General features: G+C 38.1%; 1 protein-coding gene across 1 annotated transcript in view; it reads right to left on the reverse strand.

The window, feature by feature from the left end:
* Positions 1-23,168, reverse strand: part of LOC129725987 (serine/threonine-protein kinase Warts) — a 487,129-nt gene that overhangs the window by 288,393 nt on the left and 175,568 nt on the right. Inside the window, exon 3 of the mRNA XM_055682534.1 lies at positions 495-2,709. Within this exon, the coding sequence (XP_055538509.1) occupies positions 495-2,709 (2,215 nt within the window). The remainder of the gene's footprint in view (positions 1-494; positions 2,710-23,168) is intronic.

A 23,168-nucleotide genomic window follows, 5' to 3' on the forward strand; every position in this document is an offset into this window, starting at 1 on the left:
TCTACTAAGATTCGAACCCACAACCATCTGCTTGACCAAGCGGACTCTGTAACCTTGCGGCCAAGCGGCTTCCCTAATCAATGGTTTACATATAATGGGCGTAATCAGAGGGATATTAAGCCTCTGATTACGCCACTGGAATCTATGTCTTAAAAAAATACACGGTAATTAAGTTAGCTGTTAAGGAGTTTACGAATTGTCCGTTGGTGTCTTACTGCTGATCCGTATAGTTGTATACGGCAGTAAACTTTATTTGTTACCCTATGTATACAGTTAGGAATTTTTCCTAAATAATTCATATACCTTTTTTGGTAGTCCTACATCAAGCCTGCGTTTGTGTATTTACACATAAACATTTCAGCTTTTTTTGATGAAGTAATTCAAATTTAAGAAGGTTTTCTAAAACAAAGCGTCACTCGACACGTAACTACACCACAATTAAATGGAATAATGGATATAACACAGTTGAAAATCGGACATATTTTATCACTAACCTGGTATGTAATCCATAACGAAATAAAGATTATCTTTGTCCTGGAAGCTATAGTATAATTTTACTACCCACTCGTTATCAGCTTCCGCCAATATGTCTCTTTCAGCTTTTACATGAGCAACTTGATTTCGTTTCAATACATCAGATTTGCGTAGGGTTTTCATCGCATACAGATGATTTGGTGTATCAATTTTCTTTACTAGTGTAACTTCGCCAAATGCTCCAACTCCGATGGTTTTTATACGAGCAAACATTGATTTATCCATTTTGGCACGCTTCAAACGAATATAATTGCTTTCTTTTTGGCAAAGAAGTTTGCGCATCTCTATTTTTGTTTCTTCGGGAAGATCCAACTTAGACATTTCACTCTCAAGTTGTTTGATCCTAAAGTTTCGTTGCGTATAGGACTTTAACACGTTTTCAATATGTTGCTCCATAAAAAATTTGTATGCTTGAGGTGAATAGTGCCGTACCTTACATTCGAATCTTTCGGCTTCCTTTTCTTTAGAGATATTTTTTCGCTCCGGGATAGGAGATTGATGCTTTATTTTTTTGGGAATATCACCATCTATTTGATTTTTTTTTATCAAAACCATTTCAGGGCTTCCTGTACTCGAATTAGACGTGAAATTTGGTTTTGGGCAAGGCCGATAGCATTGCTTTATATCGTTTTTATTTTGATTTGTTTCGAACCGCAGGCATAGCTGATTACTATCACGAGTTGATGATGCACCATGTGGAGGTTGGTTGATATTTTTATCATTACCATTGCGCACATTTTCCTTTATTACGCCTGCTCGCCGTGCATTTTCTTTAATAATGCCTGATTCATATGCTTTTACATTTGTTGTAACATCATATTTTATCTTTTCTGTTAAATTTTCGCCATCACATTCAATTTTATCACCAGTGTTATACAAATTACTGTTTTGCTTTGTTACATTACCGTTAGTACTTATTAAGGAGCTCTTGTATTGACTATTTTTATTAGCATAGTTTAAAATGTTGAGATTATTATTACTATTAATATGTACAGGATTACCGACGTCCACATCGTGGATATTATCATCTCTATTATTGCTGGAGCTAAAAGTGTTGCTTCCTCCAGAATATGGAGGCGGAGGCTGTAAATTTCTTGGAGCAGGTTGTTTTTGCTTTAGTATCATAGTCGTATCGTATGAAGGAGGATCAATTCCACTAGAAACCAGTGGATTTCTAGTTTCCGAAGTATTTCCAGTGGTTGTTCCTGCCGGATTTTGTTGGAACGTTGAGTTCTGCCGATTACTAGGTGTTGCGTTATGTGTGGAATTCACAGGTTTGTTACTCAGTTTTTTCTGGTGCAATGATGTGGCATACGATGGAGGGGGTGGGGCAGAACATTTGCTGGATTGTAACGGAGACGAAACAGATCCTGTCGAGGGAGAAACAGGGGCAACGGCGTTTTGCAAAATCGGTTTTTGAACCTGCGTTGATTTGACTGAATGCATTATAATCGGAAGCTGCGTATTAGTTTGACGAGTGCTTCTCGCCGGTGGTAACGCGGTTGGTTTCGCTGTAGAGTTAGTAAGTGCAACATTCTGCGAAACAGTTATAGGAGAGGGTGATCCAGCTGAAGGACTTGAGTAAATACCCGAGCTTGGGCTTTTGCGAAATTCTTGGGATGTTTGGGTTGGACTTTGTCGTGATTGTAGCGATGCAATATAACTAGGAGGTCCTGTTTGATTCATGGGTGAAATAGGGTAGGGCGGAGGTGGCTCGGTACTATTACTATTATAATAAGCAGACATCTGTTGATTCAACTGCTGCTGAACCTGGGGACCGTTTTGCACCACAATTGGCTGCCTCAAATTATTGTTAGTCGATATTGGAGATGTTCCACGGGCAGGACTTTGCGACTGAAATTGACCATTGCGAGGAGTAGGTACAGATGCAGGTGACATTCGCTTGAGAAAGTGATGAAGTGGTGGTGGTGTGGATGGTGTAGAAGGACATCTGGGTGGTGGTAGAGGCGGAACGTCACTGAAGGTTGAAGGGCATGGTGACGGAGAAAACTGTGTTCGTCCTGAGCCGGTATGTTGCTGTGAATGAGGACTGTTCGATCGCGAGCTCCCCGCTCCAGAATCTAACGCAGGACTATTTCTTGGCAACTGCAATGATGACGGAGGAATTTCTCTTTCAATACTAGATTTTCGCACCAGTTTAGAAGCCGATGAATTCTGAAAATAATAAAAAAAAACCTAAATTAATCCACTTAGCGGTCAGACCAAGCCTTTCTCATTCAAACTTTTATTTGTAGAAATAGATTTACATGAACGCTTCAATCCAATAAATGTATATTCACTCCTTAGGTTCTAAAATATTGATGTTGTAATCTATACATATAAAAATGTATTCCGGTCTGTCTGTCTGTTTGATCAATATAGGCTCAAAAACTACCGAACCGATCGACGTGAAAATTTGTATGAAGGGGTTTTTGGTCCCGATAAAGGTTCCTATGATAGTTTGAGACCCCTCACTCTTCTGGAAAGGAAAGGTCCAATACAAATGAAACATACATTTCTGCACAACTCAAGAACAAACCAAGCAAATGAAACCGAATTTGGCATGTGTATGTTTTAAAGGGTAATAAATATGTCCATAATGGTTCGACGCCCCTCCCTCTTATGGAAGCACAACTAAATGGAACCATATTTGGCAGGTGAATGTTTTTTGTGGTAACAAATATGTTCCATAATCGACCTCAGGCAACATTTTGAATTGTAAGATGGCAACTTCCGGTTTCTGGAAAACAGCCAAAAATGGACGATTTTCACCCAATATAATAATATCCGGATAAAGAAAGATACACAGGAGCTAAATTCGACCACAGATACAACTTTGAATTCTAAGATGGCAACTTCTGGTTTCGGAAAAACAGCGGCAAACGACCAAATACCGCCCAATATGATTATTTTCGGAATCGTAATGATGCACTGGAGCACTGGATCGACTACAGACACCATTACGAATTGTAGGATGGCAACTTGTGGTTTCTGGAAAACAGCCAAAAATGGCCGATTTCCGTCTAATATGAGTATCTCCGGATCTAGAATGATACACAGCAACTGAAATCGAACATAGAGCCCATTTTGGATTCTAGATTGGCGACTTCCGGTTCCTGGGAAACAGCGGAAAATGATCGAATTACAACCAATATGGGTGTTTCTTCAACCAGAATAACGCTCAGAGGCCAGAAATTATCTTAAATACCATTTTGAAATCCAAGATGGCGACTTCCGGTTTGTGAAAATCAGCCTAAAATAACCAAATACCATCCAATATGAGTATCTCTGGAACCAGAATGATGCAATGAGCTAACAATTGACCTCAAGCACCATTTTGAATCGCTAAATGTCAACTTATAGGAAACAGTCGAAAATGACCAAATAATACTCAACATAGGTATTTCCGTAATCGAGATGATGTATAGAAACCAAACATTGACCCTTGACACCACTTTGAATTTAAAGACGACCTCTGTAAGTTTCTGGAAAACAACCAAAATAACTAAACATCTCCCGATATGAGTATTTCCGGTGTCAGATTGATGCCAGAAAATTTGCTGAAAATGACCGAATATCACCCAATATGAATATATTCAGAATTAGGGCGATGTACAGAAGCCAAAAGTCGAGGATGTTGTTATTTCGATAAAACCAATCATTTCAAACGGTTTGTCTTTTGACTTTGATCATATCCTATGGCCGATTCGTCGTGCATTTGCAAACTTTAATTACATCGCAAGGAATCAATGAATTTGGAACGTTCAAATAGTACAAAACCACATTTAAATTATGTTGAGACCACATATATAAATCAAAGCAGGTATAGTTTTAAATAGCCTTTGAATTTCTTTTCTTTCCATAACTTCTGAGCCACATATCAAATTGTTATGAAGTTTGTTATTTGTAAGTTTAAGAGATGACTTGTCCGTATGACACTAGTTATGTTCAAATTAGTCATGTAATCTTTGAAATAATAGACCTTCGTTGTTTTATTAACAATTTAATACATAACGATGGCTTAAGTTCAATTATAATCAAATGAAATGGGAACGTATAGGGCAGCTAAACTTTGAAACCACGTGTTCAATCATAATTCATCAGTTAACCCTTAACTGTCCCGCTCATCTGATAATAATATTGATCAAATCAGTTGTGTAGTTTCTGAGATAATGAAGCTTCGTGATTTTCACATTTTGGTACTTTACAGACGAAGTTACCGTCCGAATACAGTAAAATTCAATAGGGTGTTACGAGGCAGCTAGACTCATTAATTGACACTAATTTTGTGGAAATCTGGTCAGCCATCTCTGAGAAAAGTGAGTGAGTTCAAGTAGTCTTCGGAATATGTTACTTTTCATAGCTGGATTTCACATTTTTAAACATAACAGACAAAGTAATAGTCTGATTGCAAAACAAATCAATAGGGTCTTATGGGGCAACTAGACCTTCCATTTGACACTGATTTTATGAATATCGGTGCAGCCATCTCTGAGAAACATGAGTGAGATTAAGTAGTCTTCAAAACACGTTTCTTGTCATAACTTTTGAACCACAAATTCAATCTTTATGAAATTCAAAAGTTAAGAGTATTTCAGGTAGCCTGTTCATTTGAAATCAATTTTGTTCAAATCGGTTGTGTAGTTTCCGAGATAATGATGTTTCGTGATTTTTACATTTTGATACATAACCTCTAAACTAAAAATCCGATTACAATGAAATTTAATAGGGTCTTATGGGACAACGAGACCTTTCATTTGCAATTAATTTCATGAAAATCGGTCCAGCCATCACTGAGAAAAGTGAGTGAGAATAAAAATCTGCACATACACACACACACACACACACACACACACACACACACACACACACACACACACACACACATATACACACACACGAACACACACACACACACACACAGAGAAAATGCTCAGCTCGTCGAGCTGAGTCGAGTGATATATGCCATTCGGCCCTTTGGAGCACTTTTATACTTTCGGTTTTGCAAGTGGTTGCTATACCTTTCTAGGAGAAAGGCAAAACTTTTTGAGAATACTACAAGGTATACAGCCCTAGGGGTTGTATGAAATGGTGACGTAGGACTAAATATATAATATATGCTAAACTAAATATTATTATATGCTGCGCTAAACTGTTCATAGGTAACAGTACCGTTTATTTTTGATAGTCGTTATTTTAAAACTAACAATGCATGAATACATGAAAATTTTACACTAGTAGTAGTTGCGAAAATTCTCATAACTCTTATCTTCAAGCATCTATAGTTCTGAAAAGAACCGATTCCATAATATTCAGTTAGAAATTCGTGCTACAGAACGCTGATAATCGCACCATGAATATTTTGTTGGCCGCGCATAAAATTTGCTCTCCGCTGTGCCCTCCAGTAGCTGTGCTAGCAAAATATCCTTCATCGAACGATGGTAAGTGTTGCTGCTGTATGCAAAATAAAGGTGTAACATAGTTCCGCAGTGCCTGGAAGTTGACTCGTATGCAGCTCTCGTTTCTCAATGTCGCGTACCTTTAACAGCTGCACTGCTCTCGCTTATGTGTAACAAACTAAACTGAAGCTGAATTTTCTACACGCAATCTTTTGTATCGAGTTCAGCGTAGATTTCTACCATTAAGGCGTGGCCACGTAGCTTATAGAAAGAAAGAGAAACAAACCAACACATCTTCAATACTACTGAGTGATTTTCATAAGCATCAAAAGAAAGTTTTTGCTTTCCCGATGCGAAAATCACTCTGGTTCTTAGATTAACTAATTTTCGTTGCTGATATTTGACTGATAACGGTGTTCGAGTGAACACAATCAAACAATGAAACCGGAAAATCACTCAATTTAGCAGTGAAAATTCTTGAAATTAGGGTTATATCTTGTGACAAACTATTCATAGGTAACACCACCGTTTATCTTTGGTGCGTCCTGGTCGTTATTGTAAAAATGATTATTTAGAAATAGATGGACATTTCACACTAGTAGTAGTTGTGAAAATTCTCATAACTCTTATCTTCATTATCTAATAGTACTGAAAAGAACCGATTGCATAATCTTCAGCTCGAAATGTAGCTACAGAATGCTGATGATCACACCACCACCGGTAGCATCGATTATTTTGTTGGCCGCGTATAAAATTTGCTCTCCGCTGTGCCCTCCAGCAACTGTGCCAGAAAAATATCCTGCAGCGTACGATGGTTATTGTTGCTGCCGTGTGCTGAATACAGGTAACATGCTCCGCGGTGCCTGGAAGTTGACTCGTATGCAGCTCTCGTTCCTCAATGTCGCAAAGCTTTAACAGCTGCACCGCACTCGCTGTTGTGGAACAAACTATACTGAAGCTGAATTTTCCACACGCAGTCTTTTGTATCGAGTTCAGCGTAGATTTTACCATTAAGGCGTGGCTACGTAGCTTATAGAAAGAAAGAGAAACAAACCAATACATCTTCAATACTACTGAGTGATTTTCATAAGCATCAAAAGAAAGTTTTTGCTTTCCCGATGCGAAATCACTTTGGTTCTTAGATTAACTAATTTTCGTTGCTGATATTTGACTGATAACGGTGTTCGAGTGAACACAAACAAACAATTAAACCGGAAAATCACTCAATTTAGCAGTGAAAATTCTTGAAATGAGGGTTATGTCTTGTTGTGATAAACTATTCATAGGCAACACTACCGTTTATCTTTGGTGCGCCCTGGTCGTTATTGTAAAAATGATTATTGAGAAATAGATGGACATTTCACACTAGGAGTAGTTGTGAAAATTCTCGTAACTCTATCTTCAAGCATTTATAGTTCTAAAAAGAACCGATTCGATAATCTTCAGCTCGAAATGTATGCTACAGAATGCTGATAATCACACCACCACCGGTAGCATCGATTATTTTGTTGGCCGCGTATAAAATTTGCTCTCCGCTGTGCCCTCCAGCAGCTGTGCCAGCAAAATATCCTGCAGCGTACGATGGTAACTGTTGCTGCCGTGTGCAGAATACAGGTAACATGCTCCGCGGTTCCTGGAAGTTGACTCGTATGCAGCTCTCGTTCCTCAATGTCGCAAAGCTTAACAGCTGCACCGCACTCGCTATTGTGGAACAAACTAAACTGAAGCTGAATTTTCCACACGCAGTCTTTTGTATCGAGTTCAGCGTAGATTTTACTATTAAGGCGTGGCTACGTAGCTTATAGAAAGAAAGAGAAACAAACCAATACATCTTCAATACTACTGAGTGATTTTCATAAGCATCAAAAGAAAGTTTTTGCTTTCCCGATGCGAAATCACTTTGGTTCTTAGATTAACTAATTTTCGTTGCTGATATTTGACTGATAGCGGTGTTCGAGTGAACACAAACAAACAATTAAACGGAAAATCAATCAATTTAGCAGTGAAAATTCTTGAAATGAGGGTTATGTCTTGTTGTGATAAACTATTCATAGGCAACACTACCGTTTATCTTTGGTGCGCCCTGGTCGTTATTGTAAAAATGATTATTGAGAAATAGATGGACATTTCACACTAGGAGTAGTTGTGAAAATTCTCGTAACTCTATCTTCAAGCATTTATAGTTCTAAAAAGAACCGATTCGATAATCTTCAGCTCGAAATGTATGCTACAGAATGCTGATAATCACACCACCACCGGTAGCATCGATTATTTTGTTGGCCGCGTATAAAATTTGCTCTCCGCTGTGCCCTCCAGCAGCTGTGCCAGCAAAATATCCTGCAGCGTACGATGGTAACTGTTGCTGCCGTGTGCAGAATACAGGTAACATGCTCCGCGGTTCCTGGAAGTTGACTCGTATGCAGCTCTCGTTCCTCAATGTCGCAAAGCTTAACAGCTGCACCGCACTCGCTATTGTGGAACAAACTAAACTGAAGCTGAATTTTCCACACGCAGTCTTTTGTATCGAGTTCAGCGTAGATTTTACTATTAAGGCGTGGCTACGTAGCTTATAGAAAGAAAGAGAAACAAACCAATACATCTTCAATACTACTGAGTGATTTTCATAAGCATCAAAAGAAAGTTTTTGCTTTCCCGATGCGAAATCACTTTGGTTCTTAGATTAACTAATTTTCGTTGCTGATATTTGACTGATAGCGGTGCTCGAGTGAACACAAACAAACAATTAAACGGAAAATCAATCAATTTAGCAGTGAAAATTCTTGAAATGAGGGTTATGTCTTGTTGTGATAAACTATTCATAGGCAACACTACCGTTTATCTTTGGTGCGCCCTGGTCGTTATTGTAAAAATGATTATTGAGAAATAGATGGACATTTCACACTAGGAGTAGTTGTGAAAATTCTCGTAACTCTATCTTCAAGCATTTATAGTTCTAAAAAGAACCGATTCGATAATCTTCAGCTCGAAATGTATGCTGCAGAATGCTGATAATCACACCACCACCGGTAGCATCGATTATTTTGTTGGCCGCGTATAAAATTTGCTCTCCGCTGTGCCCTCCAGCAGCTGTGCCAGCAAAATATCCTGCAGCGTACGATGGTAACTGTTGCTGCCGTGTGCAGAATACAGGTAACATGCTCCGCGGTGCCTGGAAGTTGAATCGTATGCAGCTCTCGTTTCTCAATGTCGCAAAGCTTAACAGCTGCACCGCACTCGCTATTGTGGAACAAACTAAACTGAAGCTGAATTTTCCACACGCAGTCTTTTGTATCGAGTTCAGCGTAGATTTTTACCATTAAGGCGTGGCCACGCAGCTTGGACAGAGACAAACAAACCAAAACACTTTGTTGAATCAAAATATGTAGGCAGTGGAATTTATTTCGTCCATGTTATTGTTATCTGTGCTTGGGAAGCAAGCCAAGAACAAGGGAAATGTATGGGAAAGCTTGACCTTGGAACTTTTCACCTTTTTCCACCATTAAGCAGTAAAGCAACAATGTTGAACATAATATCAAAAAATTGTTACACATTTTATCTATCCACCGACATATAAATGACTAAGATGCATTAAGTCGTTCGCTTGCTATATCCGTTTGAAATCTGACGCAACATTTGCCAGTTTCATTTTCATTTTCACAAAGTGTAATCTAGTATAGAAAACAAAGACGTAGTCCTACGTCAAAATTTGCACAAAGACTTTTCAAGAACTTTGAAAAGATAATGAATAAGATTCGAAAAACAGACATGAGAAGAACTGTAAGTAGGGGGACAAGGGGCAAGATGAGTACCCTAAGCTGCTCAGCTTATTGTTACGGCATAATGGGAGAAAAGCTACTGAATACATGGTTACTTCATGACCTGATAACAATACTAAATAGTCGTACATTGGAAACTTAAGAAACAGATTATTTTGTCTTACATAAATAACTTTTTAAGCCACTAAAAATTATAATGCTGATCACGGAGCGGGGTAAATTGGACATACCTACGGGACAAGATGGGCATGTTTATAATTTTCGATTTCAAGCAACAACAAACAATGCGTAATTGGTCATACGATCGTAGGTACCAAAACAGAGTTTCCTCTTCCTGTTGCACTATCTACATTAAAAAAAGCAGATTTTTAGCTGTTGGAGTGCGACCCTGAAATTTAAACTCAGCAAACCCGTTTCTTTATTTACAAACTCACTAATACTAAACCAGAGAATAAAAAGTAACAGAATTTCAAACCGTTAGGACGTGTTTTTCATTTGCTCTGTTATTAGAAAGAATTTCCAAATTTACAGTCCATTTCTCTCGTTACTAAACATTTTGGTCCTCGCGATCCGGATGCTATTAGTCTCGGGAGTGTAATTTTCGTCGAGTCGTATTTAAAGTCGAAGCACAGGAGTAAAAGGAAAGATGCCGTTATAATCAGCGTGCTTATAGTTGAAAATATCCGTGAAAGTGGCTCGAATAACGGTAAAAACATGAAGGATGGTCCATACTGGGCTATGCAGCATTAATACAGATTGCTGAAAGGCAAAATCGCGTAAAGAGTGAATCGATTAAGCAGAATTTTCTGTGAGTGCAGATATGAAGAATATCTAACCTGCGCTTCGGTAGATATTGCGTCATAGAATCGCTAGTGGTGTGCAGCGATGGAAAAAAAATCACCTCTAGCGATTTTGAATATATATAAAGGAAGCCTAAGATGCGTTGACATCGTCGTCAGTATGCGAATAACAAAGTATCGGTGTTGGTTCACTCTCTTTGCTTTCCTTTTTACGATATATTGCTTGTCGTTAGTGTACACCACAACATATGGTTCTCAATGTGCACAACTCGGTATATGAAGTTATTCGTCTCTGTTACACAGAGCGATCAGATCTTGTTATGTTCTTACCCATGAATATGATTTTTTGTCAGAAAAAGAAAGAAAATGACAATGCATTCTCTCCTACTCTCGCTCAAGTCAACCGCTGCCGAAGTAGTCCCTTCCCCCACACTTTCCCTCTCACCGCACCACAGTTCTACTGCTGCTCAGGCGACATGATATTCTTCTGCTGCTATGCTTTGTTCCCCTAACGACCGGCATATGGAGAGACAAACGCAACGAGCGAATCGCTTCTCAGAGCAAATTGATTTTCTCCCAGAAACCTATGCACCATATCATCATTTCATTGTGTGTTGAGAGGATTCAAGTTTCATCGCGGTCTGTACACTTCATGATGTGTACATGTGGAGATTAAACGATGATTGCATCATATTCGTTTCGTTTCCATCACTGGTGGTGTGCGCGAAATTCGATAACCGACACTACAGACACTGTCAGTGGTGCCAGTGGATTCGCGAAACGTTTCGTTCAAGAGATTGATGTAATAGTAATCATGATGCATACACCACTTACAACCAAACAACAAGAAGAGGAGTCCATTAGTGAGCAAAAGAAAAAGCAAGCTAAGAAAAAGGTTGCGAGAAAAAATGCTGATGGATACCGAGTGATTCAAACGCAAATGCTTACAATGAAAAGAAAATTAGACAGAGTGTTAAATACATTGCGTGAAGATGAAGGCCAAAGACAGATTTTGAAACAAATATTTCTTGCAATTGCAATTGAAAACAATTAAAGATGCATTTGCTGAATGCAACAGCTTGCAAACAAAAATGCTTGAACTGGATTCTGGTGAGGAAGCACTGGAGGAATTTGAATTAATGTACATAGAAATAGAGCGGCTATAAGGTGAGTTATACGTTTTCATCACCGAATCACAAGATAAGGTGAAAAAGGAGGACGTAATGCCACCAACTGAACTCACGCCTTCGCCGAAAGATGCTTACCATTTACCGCCTTTGAAGGTACCCCTTCCAACATTTGATGGATTGTATGAGAAGTGGTACGCATTTAAATCGATGTTTGAAACGGTCATGCAACGGTATCAGTCAGAATCTCCCGCTATAAAACTATACCACCTCCGAAACACCCTTGTCGGTAAAGCGGCAGGCATTATTGATCAAGAAATAATAAATACTAATGACTATACTGCAGCATGGTTAATGCTAACGGAAAGATTTGAGGATAGACGTTTAATAATCGATAAACTTATTGATGCGCTTATTGAATTGCCAAAATTGACTAGCGAATGTGCGGAAGATCTACGAAAATTAATTGATACGTGTACAAAAAATGTAACAGCTCTCAACAATCTTGATCTAGAAGTTACAGGATTGGGACAAAGTATGCTAGTCAATAGAATTGCATCCAAGCAGGATTCAGAAACACGTAAAGCTTGGGAGTTACAGCTGAACTCAAATGAGCAACCGACTTACGAATCTACACTAGAGTTTTTACGTGATAGATGTCGTGTTTTGGAAAAAATACAACCTGTTTTGAAGCTGACAACAAAGAATATAAAACCAAATCGATCGGGGGACTTCAAGATGAGGGCAAATACGATGGTCACTACTACTAACAAATGTCCTCATTGCTCTGGAAGTCACGAACTTTGGAAATGTGATAGTTACAAAAAAGCTGCAATATCCGAACGATATGATACTCTACGACGTATTGGTGCTTGTTACAATTGTCTACAAAAGGGGCATAGAACAGCAAACTGCACTTCTACACACTCGTGTAAGAGGTGTCAAAGACGTCACCATACTTCACTGCATCAAGATGAAAATCAACCGAGAAAAAACGGAAACCTGTCGACGTCAGTGCAGTCGGCTGAAGAGCCGAAGCAAAAGGTAGAGGCAGTCAACGATCATATAGTCGAATCAGAAAAATCAGAAGAAAAATCTGCCTGTTGTACGCGATCTGAAGCTGATGAAAAACAGATAATACTGTCTACTGCTGTAATATAGGTGTACGGGAAATCAGATTTGTTGCATTATTGTAGAGTACTACTTGGCTCTGGATCACATACAAATATCATTAACGAACAATTTGCAACTCTTCTTATGTTGAAAAGGCAGCCATCAAATTTTTCTATAAGTGGTTTAAATGATATTCGAACCAAGGTTCGCTTCAAAATAAACACGAAGATTAAATCGCGCACCAGTGGTTATTTTGCTCATCTCGAATTTCTGGTGGTACCACGAATTACTGGTGATTTGCCACTTACGAGGATTGATCAGGCTGTCTTCACGTTTCCAGATGAGATTAAGTTAGCTGACCCAAAATTTGGTGTACCCGAACGAGTAGATATGTTGTTAGGTGCCGAAATATTTTTTGATTTGCTCGGGAAGGGACGGATTCAGAAACCGCGATGTAAAACGGTTCTACAAGAAACTCATTTCGGATGGGTGTTCTGTGGTTCACTTTCCAAACAACAAACTGGCGTAGTTCGTGCGTTTTGTAACATAATCGATGAAGACAACATTAGCGAAATAATAAAGCAGTTTTGGCAAATAGAATCTTATGGCGGCTCCGAGGCATCAACCGGGTCCAACAACGGAACTGTATTCAACATTTACGGGAAAATTACGAACGAACGAAAGAAGGGCGCTTTATAGTTCGCCTTCTATTTAATGGTCTACAGATGCAACTAGGAGAATCTAGAAAAATAGCCTAAAGGCGTTTTATGGACATCGAAAAACGGCTTGATAAATCAAAGGAAGTTAAGATGCAATACATAACGTTCATGCGTGAATACGAAATGCTAGGACATATGATAGAAAATAAATGTGTAAAAGACGACGAACCCAGCAAAGCGAATTATCTTACTCATCATTACGTATTGAGGCCAGAGAGTTCCACTACAAAATTAAGAGTGGTTTTCGACGGGTCAGCAGCATCAAGCTCTGGCACTTCGATCAATCAAACTCAAATGGTTGGGCCTGTTGTACAAAATAGTTTGATACCAATACTTTTTAATTTTCGTTTGTATAAATTGGTTTTCACATTGGATATACCCAAGATGTACCTTCAAATAATGGTGCATCATGACAACGTTCGATACCAACGTATTTTATGGCGAGAAGAACAGAATCAACCCTTACGAGTTTACGATCACCAGACGGTTACATATGATTTGGCATCTTCTCCTGTTCTGGCCAAAATGGCATTGCTCCAATTAGCGAAAGATCATGTGCAAGATTATCCGCTTGCAGCTGATGCTATACAAAAATCATTTTATATGGACGATGCACTGCTTGGAGCAAATACATTGCAAGAAGCGATTCAGTTAAAAAATGAAGTCACCGATTTACTCAAAAAGGGAGGATTTGAAGCACATAAGGTTTGTTCCAATTCAGAGGATATTATCGCTGACGTTCCTATAGAGCAACGTGAAAAAAGCTTTATGATTGACAAGGCAAACGGCAAAATTATTTTGAAAACATTGGGTGTCGCTTGGGACCCAATCAATGATCAATTTACGTTCGTGATTCCTGAGGAAGAAAAATTTATAACGAGTAAATTTACGAAGAGACTTATACTTAGCCAGATTGCTAAAAACTATGACCCATTAGGATTTGTTGGGCCTGTACTGACAACAGCCAAACTAATCATGCGCGATCTCTGGTCATTGGGTCTTGAATGGGATCAACCTGTTCCTGCTAAATTACACCGTTTATGGATTAACTTTCGAAACCAGCTACGCACACTAAACAATATCAGAGTCCCACGGTGGATATTCGTTGATGATGAGCAGCATGTGGAAATCCATGGGTTCTCTGGCGCGTCCGATCAGGCCTTCGGGGCATGTATTTATGCACGCTCTTTAAGAATGGATGGATCAATTGAAATGACACTAGTGTGCAGTAAGTCGCGAATTTTGCCGAGAAAAACAGTAAAGCAGAAAAAGATAACGACCCCCCGGGCTGAATTGTTGACAGCAAAGTTACTAGCTCAATTGATTACCAGTTTTTTGGATTCCGTTAATCACACTTTCAGTTCGGTAACTCTTTGGAGTGATTCGCAGATTGTACTCTGTTGGTTACAGAAGCCGCCCGATATTTTATCGTTGTACGTAGGAAATCGGGTTAGAGAAGTACAGCAGCTTACAAAAGAGTTCAAATGGCGCTATATTCCATCCGAGGATAATCCAGCGGACCTTATATCTCGTGGCGTTCAACCCAAGGATTTAGAAAGTGCTTCAATGTGGTGGATAGGGCCACCCATTTTTCAAGGTGTTTTTCCCGAAATTGAACAACTAGTAAAAATACTTGAAACAGACTTGCCAGAATTGAAACTAACAACATTGTCTGCTGTTTTGAAGCAGGTTACAGTGACAATTTTTGATAGAATCAGTCGATTTGTTGTACTTCATCGCGCTTTAGCGTATGTCATTCGTTTTTGTGACTATATACGAAGCAAATGTTCAGAGTTAAGGAAGGGGCCTATCACAGTGGACGAGTTAGGTCGTGGCGAAGTTTTGATGATTCGTTTGGTGCAATCAGAGGCATTTGATATGGAGTTAAATTTATTAAGACGAGGTGGTGAATTGAAAAATCCGCTACGTAACCTGAATCCTTTCATTGATTTCAGCAATGGAATTCTTCGTGTAGGCGGTCGTCTCAAACATGCGCAAATTCCTCATGAGAGCAAGCACCAAGCCTTACTACCAGCCAAACATTCCTTCACGAAAACATTGATAAGACATCCTCACTGTACATCCATGCATATTGGGCAGCGAGGATTATAAGCGATAGTGAGGCAGCAGTATTGGCCTATTAAAGCAAAGGATATAATTCGAAAGACAATCCATAGTTGTGTTGTGTGTTTCCGATCGAGACCGAGCTTCTCAATTGATGGAAGGGCTTCCATCCTACCGCGTGCAGCAGTCACCTGTATTTGCGCATACAGGACTTGATTTTGCTGGACCATTTAAATTTCGTTCAAGTACTTCTAGGAATCCACGGATAACAAAGGGATACGTACGTGTGTTCGTGTGTATGGCGACTCGGGCTTTACACTTAGAAGCAGTTTCAAATCTGACTACGGACGCCTTTCTTGGTGCTCTCCAGCGATTTGTAAGCCGTCGTGGGCTTGTATCAAAAGTATATTCGGATAATGCAACTAACTTCGAAGGGGCAAGTAATGAAATGAAAAAACTAGCTGAGTTATTTCGCAACGAACAACATAAACGCCATTTGGATGAATACTGTACTCAAAGGGCAATTGAATGGTCATTTAGTCCCCCTCGCAGCCCACACTTTGGTGGTATATGGGAACCAGGGGTAAAATCATTGAAATTTCACATCAAAAGGGTGATCGGCGAACACAAGCTCACTTATGAACAGATGACAACAACATTAGCCCAAATCGAAGCTATTCTTAACTCACGTCCGCTTACACCTATTTCGGACGACCCGAACGACTTTCGCGCGTTAACACCAGCACACTTTATTGGGCGGGAGTTCCAAGCGATTCCTGAACCTAGTTACGATGAAATTCCGCAAGGACGACTTTCGAAGTGGCAATTTGTACAAGACCTCAAGCAAAAATTTTGAAACTTTTGGAAGAAGGATTACCTCCATGAACTGCAAAGTCGTCAGGAGGGTTTTAAGGTGACTGAATTTAAAATCGGTGCTTTAGTCATACTGGTCGATGATAATTCTCCTCCGCTGCAGAGGTCACTAGATCGCATTATTGAGCTGCATCCAGATAAGGACGGTCTCACACGCGTGGTGAGCCTCCAAACACTAAACGGAATAACAAAACGAGCTATCAAAAAGATTTGCGTTGGACAAGGAAGAATAAAACCTGAACTAATTATTGAAATGACCCGATACATTTCAACGGGGTGGAGGATGTTGGAGTGCGACCCTGGAATTTGAACTCAGCAAACCCGTTTCTTTATTTATAAACTCACTAATACTAAACCAGAGAATAAAAAGTAACAGAATTTCAAACCGTTAGGTAGGGATACCATCCGTCCAGATTTAGCAGGACATGTCCTGATTTTGAGACCCTTTTTTGACGTCCTGATTTATTTTTCACTTTCTGGCATTTGTCCTGATTTCCATAAGATTTTCAATTTTGTAGTGTGATAAAAATATGCAGAATTTTTCAAAATCAATTACATTTTTGATTCCAGAACACAACGGTCACTACGAACGATTTTGTTTTTGGTTGAATCTTAGTGAAGTAACGAGAGAAATCTTTCAGGTATTGTAACCGTTTAACATTTGGCTTTACTCTGGAAGGTCGAAAAAAAATTTTTTTTTCAATTTTTAGAGTAAAGTAAGGTGTTCGGCCATTGGTTAAAGTTTGTTTGAAGATTTATTTTGCATGTTATGGTTGCACATATAGTGTATTACATTGTTAGCAGCTGGGAACGTGAATGCCTTCACCAAATCGGTGGAAAGTTTTTCTCAGCATGTACTGAACCGATTTGGCTGTTTTTTTAGCATGTAAGAATGGATTATCTAACTTGTTACATAGCCGTTTTTGAAATTTCAAGAAATTGACAAAATGGCGGCCATTTTAGTAAAAAATTAGTTTTTTTCATAAAAAAATCACTTTAAAAAATCATAAATCATTGAAAAAATTAGATATTGAAAAACGGCTATGTGGCAAGTAAGATAATCCATTTTTACATGCTGGAAAAAAATTCAGCCTGATCGGCTCAGTAGATGCTGAGAAAAATTTACCACAAGTTAAAAAACCATGGTTTCGCGAAAGAACCATGGTTTCGCGAAAAACGCTGCCAATAGCGTAATACTCACTATATTTGCACCCATGATACACAAAATACATCTTAAAACATTCCTTAGTCAATAGCCAAAATACCCCAACACTTCACTTTACCCTAAACATCCAGAAAAAATATTTTTTTAGACTTCCCAGTTAGTCCCCTCTAAACGGTTAGTTTAATTTGAAACAGTTTACATGTGCTGAACATCTGCCTATAAATTCAAAGCTGCGTAATAATATTGGGTCGTTTGAGAAGTATGTTGAACAAGGAAAGAAGTATTTTGGTGTTTTTAAGGTGCAAATCACATTTAACGTGGTAAATTAATTTAAACTTCGAAAAACAGCTTAGCTCAAATTTGTACCGAAAAAAGGTGTCCTGATTTCTAACTTCGACCAGATGGTATCCCTACCTATGTACAATAGAAACTGTTTCATTTTCTAAGAGCAATGCAGAATAAGTTTCACTGTACAATCTTACTAACATCACTAGTTATTAGTAGTTATTTGAATAAACAAATTGAGGATAAAATAAGTGGCACACAGTTCTGATTCTCCACTTTTTCAAATAGATTTTTATTTCAGCTAGTCTTTTTGAAAATATATTTGGCGAATGGCAATGGCAATGGCAGAAACTCAATGCTGGTGGAATTTTGGGTTAGGGACGAACTTGCTATGCGGAGCAGTTAATTGAAAAAACATTACAAACTTGCCCCAGAATAGAGCAAACATTATTTTGGAATTTTTTGAAAAACTAATTTTTTTACATATTTCAAATTCGTATTTTTCTGTAAATTACACAATTTGACTGTAAAAAAAAACTATTTTTGATGTAATACAATCAAAAATGTTCTTAGAAAACAGCGTAATCGTTTGCGAGGTTTTTCAAGAAAACATTTTATTTATTTTATTTGTTACTGCATACGACTTTTACATGCTTTTTGTTTTGCAACTGATCTTAGGGTACGATGCTGGCCTAACTAGTCAGTCGTCGTAGGTTCGTGTCTCGGCTCGAGAGAGACTGTTATTGTCTGCAGGATCGTAGCGCTATCCCTGCAATCGCCCCGTGCACTAAACAGCTGGCTGCTAAATCTGTGGCCAATAAACAAAAATACTTTGAATATTCTAAAAGCCAAAATAATTAGGTTGATTGGTGTAATGTTTCCGGCAAAGCTGTAGATGGTAGTTCTATTTAAAAATTGATTGAAGATCTCAAAAAGGTAAGTTGCCAAATGTTACAACGTTGATTATTTGAACACGGAAGAAGTTAAAATTTCTGAAGATTTTTTTTCGAAACCAGAACGATTTGTTTGATTGGTGCGGTGTTTTCGGCAAAGTTCTTGGCAGTAGTTGAGTATTAAAAATATTCAAAATTAAACATTTCTAAGAGCTGATTTTTGAAAAATATTATATTTTTATAAGCTGCATAATGTAAACTGAATATTGATGATCATGGAGAAATAAAAACTTAAAATTCTTTAGAAAAAATCCTAATAAAAAGGATTTGAGAAAATTTCAAGAAACATTTTTTTTCTTGAAGTTTAAAAGAAATTAAAACTAAATTTGTTTCCTTTTCAACGGTTCCCGCAAGACATGTTCGTGCAGTAAAAGACTTTTAATTTGAAAAATAATAATTTAAGATCTTTTGTCTGTTATTTTTTTAAATTTCGAAATCACTTATTTGAAATGTTAGTCCCCAATATCATTTTTGACGTAGAATACATCTTACGGCAACATATATAGGGACCCAACTTCAATACAGGGATCCAATTTCAAAACCGAAAACATCGAGAGCGTCAAAAAAATTGTCCAATTTCAAACGTTTTGAACTCAGTCAGTTTCCAACCGATTTCTGTCATTTTTGCAGCAATCGATTGAAAAATCATAAGAGCACCCGTTCAAATGCAGCAAATTGTTATCCGGTTGTTCAAACTGTTGTACTATTGAAAATTGTTGAACATTGTCGAATTACGAATGTCGACTTTTGATTGGTCGCTTGCTGCCTCTTCCTTAAAAGGACGACAGAATGAAGTACCTAGTTAGCCGGGAATGCACTCTTTGGGCTATATAAGAGTTTGTTTCTACTCAAGCAAATCAGTTTACTAGCAGCAGGCAGTAGCAGCAGACATCAACACCGATGGCAGTAGGCGAAGGCAGCGTGGATCAGCAGCGGGCAACAGCGGCGGTGGTAGTGGTTAGCTGCAGTTCCTGCCTCTTCCAGTTCGGCTTCCCTTCGATCTGAGTTGGACCCCACCAGCGGTAATTCAATTCAGATATCGTTGGGTGAATAAAACCCGAAATTGAATAGACTCGCCCCGCCAGGTGGTTCGAGGAGCCACCATCATTCAGTGTATGTATATATAGGGTGTGTGCTATATCTAGATAAACATTTTAAAAGGTCCTATCTGCTTTCATCGTTTTTCCGGAGCGTCTTTTTGTTTTGGTAATGGTTCAGCTTTAGTAACTTTCCCGAGCGTGGTTTCCGTTCAGAAGGCTAGGGTGATCTCTCCACCATCAACTCGTGCAAATAACGTGGCATAAAAAGTGTTTAGTAAGTTGTGGTGATGAATGTAAGTGATCGATCAAAAAGTCGATCAAAGCAGATAGGACCTTTCGAAATGTTTCTCTAGATATAGCGTGTGTGGCTAGCGTGCATGGTTTACTATGTAGCGTGTGTGGCTTGCTATATAGCGTGTGTGGCTTGCTATACAGTGCGATGCGTTCGTTTGGACGCACCATGTTTTTCATAGGTTTTTCTTTCAAAACAAATTGGATTTTGAATGTCTAACCTTTTTGCCTTTCTCCTAGAAAGGTATAGCAATCACTGGAAACACCGAAGGTATAAAAGTGGTCCCAATGGCCGAATGTCATATACCACTCGACTTCTTTCGACGAACTGAGCATTTTCTGTATGTATGTGTGTATGTGTGTGTGTGTATGTGCAACTTTTTTTTCTCACTCACTTTTCTCAGAGATGGCTGGGCCGATTTTCATGAAATTAATTGCAAATGAAAGGTCTAGTGGCGCCATAGGTTGCTATTGAATTTCATTGTAATCGGTTTTTTAGTTTAGAGGCTATGTATCAAAATGTAATAATCACGAAACATCAATATCTCAGAAACCATACAACCGATTTCAATAAAACTGGTTTCAAATGATTGGGCTGTCCCCAGAAACCTTAACTTTTGAATTTCGATATGATTGAACATATGGTTCAAAAGTTATGAAAAGAAAAGTTATCCTAAGGTTGTTTCAACTCACTCATTTTTCTCAGTGATGGCTGAACCGATTTTCACAAAATTAGTGTCAAATGAAAGGTCTAGTTGCCTCATAGGTTGCTATTGAATTTCATTGCAATCGGATTGTAACTGTGTCCGTTGTTCATAAAGATGTGAAATCACATAATGAAAGTAAACATATTGACTTTCTCCTAACGATCACTGGCTAATTAAAAGGTAGAAAAATGATTGAAATGGCCGAATGTCGTATACCACTCGACTCAGTTCGACGAGCTGAGCATTTTCTGCATGTGTGTGTAACGCTCTCCCAATCTCACTCGATTTTCTTAGAGATGGCTGAATCGATTTCAATGAAATCAATTGCAAATAAAAGGTCTAGTTGCCCTTTAAGACCCTATTGAATTTTATTTTAATCTGATTTCTAGTTTAAAGGTTATGTATCAAAATGTAAAAATCACGAAACATCAATATCTTAGACACTACACAACCGATTTGAACAAAGTTGGTTTCAAATGAACGGGCTACCTAAAAACCCTCAACTTTTGAATTTTATGAAGATTGAACATATGGTTCAGAAGTTATAGAAAGAAACGTGTTTTGGAGACTGTTTAATCTCACTCATGTTTCTCAGAGATGGATGGACCGATTTTCATAAAATCAGTGTCATATGGAAAGTCTTGTTGCCCCATAAGACCCCAATGATTTTTTTTGCGAACGGATTATTACTTTTCCTGTTATGTTTAAAAATGTGAAATCCAGCTATGAAAAGAAACATATTCTGATGACTACTTGGGCTCACTCACTTTCCTCAGAGATGGTTGACCCGATTTCCACAGAATTAGTATCAAATGAAAGGTCTAGCTGCCTCATAACACCCTATTGAATTTTGCTGTAATCGGAATGTAACTTCGTCTCTAATGTATCGAAATGTGAAAATCACTAAACTTCATTATCTTAGAAACTACACAACAGATTTGAACAATATTGATATCGAATGAACGGGATAGTTAAGGGTTAACTGATGAATTATGATTGAACACGTGGTTTCAAAGTTTGGCTCCCCCATACGTTCCCTTTTCATTTGATTGTAATCAAACTTAAGCAACCGTTATGTTTTAATTTGTAAAACAACGAAAGTCTATTATTTCAAGTATTACACGACTTATTTGAACATAACTAGTGTCATGCAAACGAGTCATCTCTCAAACTTACAAATAACAAACTTCATAAGAATTTGATATACTGTTCAAAAGTTTTGTAGAGAAAAGAAATTCAAAGACTATTCAACACTATATTCAACACTTGATCAATATATATGGCCTCAACATAATTTAAATGTGGTATCGTACTATTTGAACGTTCCCGGTATCGCTCGTGATTAAATTGTTCGAAATTAAGAGTCATTTCTTATATTTCGCTATTTCTGAAGCACTAACATTACGTCAAATTTCATATTTTATACTTTAATCAACATCAATATTTTAGAACCCAAAGAGTGAATATACCTTTTTGTATTTAAGCATTCATGTAAATCATTTTTACAAATAATAAGTTTGAATGAGAAAGGCTGAGTCTGACCGCTAGGTGGATTAATTTAGGTTTTTTTAATTTGTTATCATAAACTAAAACAAACAGCATCATTTTTTCAGAAAAAAGTGCACTTGATGGAAAAAAATATGAAAAATTAAAAATAAGCCGATGCATTCGTTTAGACGCACCTCAAGTTAACGTAGTAAAAGCTCAAATTTTCTGAGTCAATCAGTTTGCTAATAATTCGTAGCTCCTTCCTTATTATCAATAACTTCAAATACTATTCTGGGAATTGGATTGACAAGGTTCTGAAAAGTATTTACAGAGATTTTATGCAGGCATGAACGTATGCATGATTAAAGTTCCTATACTGTGTTGAACTGGCGCCTATTGGTGTAAACTCATGCAGCCAAGTTACCCTAGAGGTTCTCGATCGGGTTACAACCTGGGCTACATGCTGGCCAAACAAGAACAGTGATAGCTTTTTCAGAAAACCAGGCCTTGGTTTGCCGGAAAACATGAATAGAAGCGTTGTCTTGCTGAAATACAACAGGTTCATTCAAATGATCCTCCCAGTATGGAACCAAACAGTCTTCCAGAAGCTCGCAGTAGTTGCAGGAATTCTTTTTGGTGGTGATCCTGCAGATTGGAGGCTTCTCGTCATAAGAAAATTTTTATATATAACTGCAAATAAATTACCTCATGTTGAATTTAATTATCACTGTAAATCATTCAGAACGAAATAGAAAATTTGCCATGTTGAGAAAAAATATTCAGTTGTAAATAAATGGCATTAACCAACACAATTAACCTATTTTGACTCCAACT

This window comes from Wyeomyia smithii, chromosome 1 (assembly GCF_029784165.1).
Source record: "Wyeomyia smithii strain HCP4-BCI-WySm-NY-G18 chromosome 1, ASM2978416v1, whole genome shotgun sequence".
In the NCBI taxonomy this organism is placed as follows: Eukaryota; Metazoa; Arthropoda; class Insecta; order Diptera; family Culicidae; genus Wyeomyia; species Wyeomyia smithii.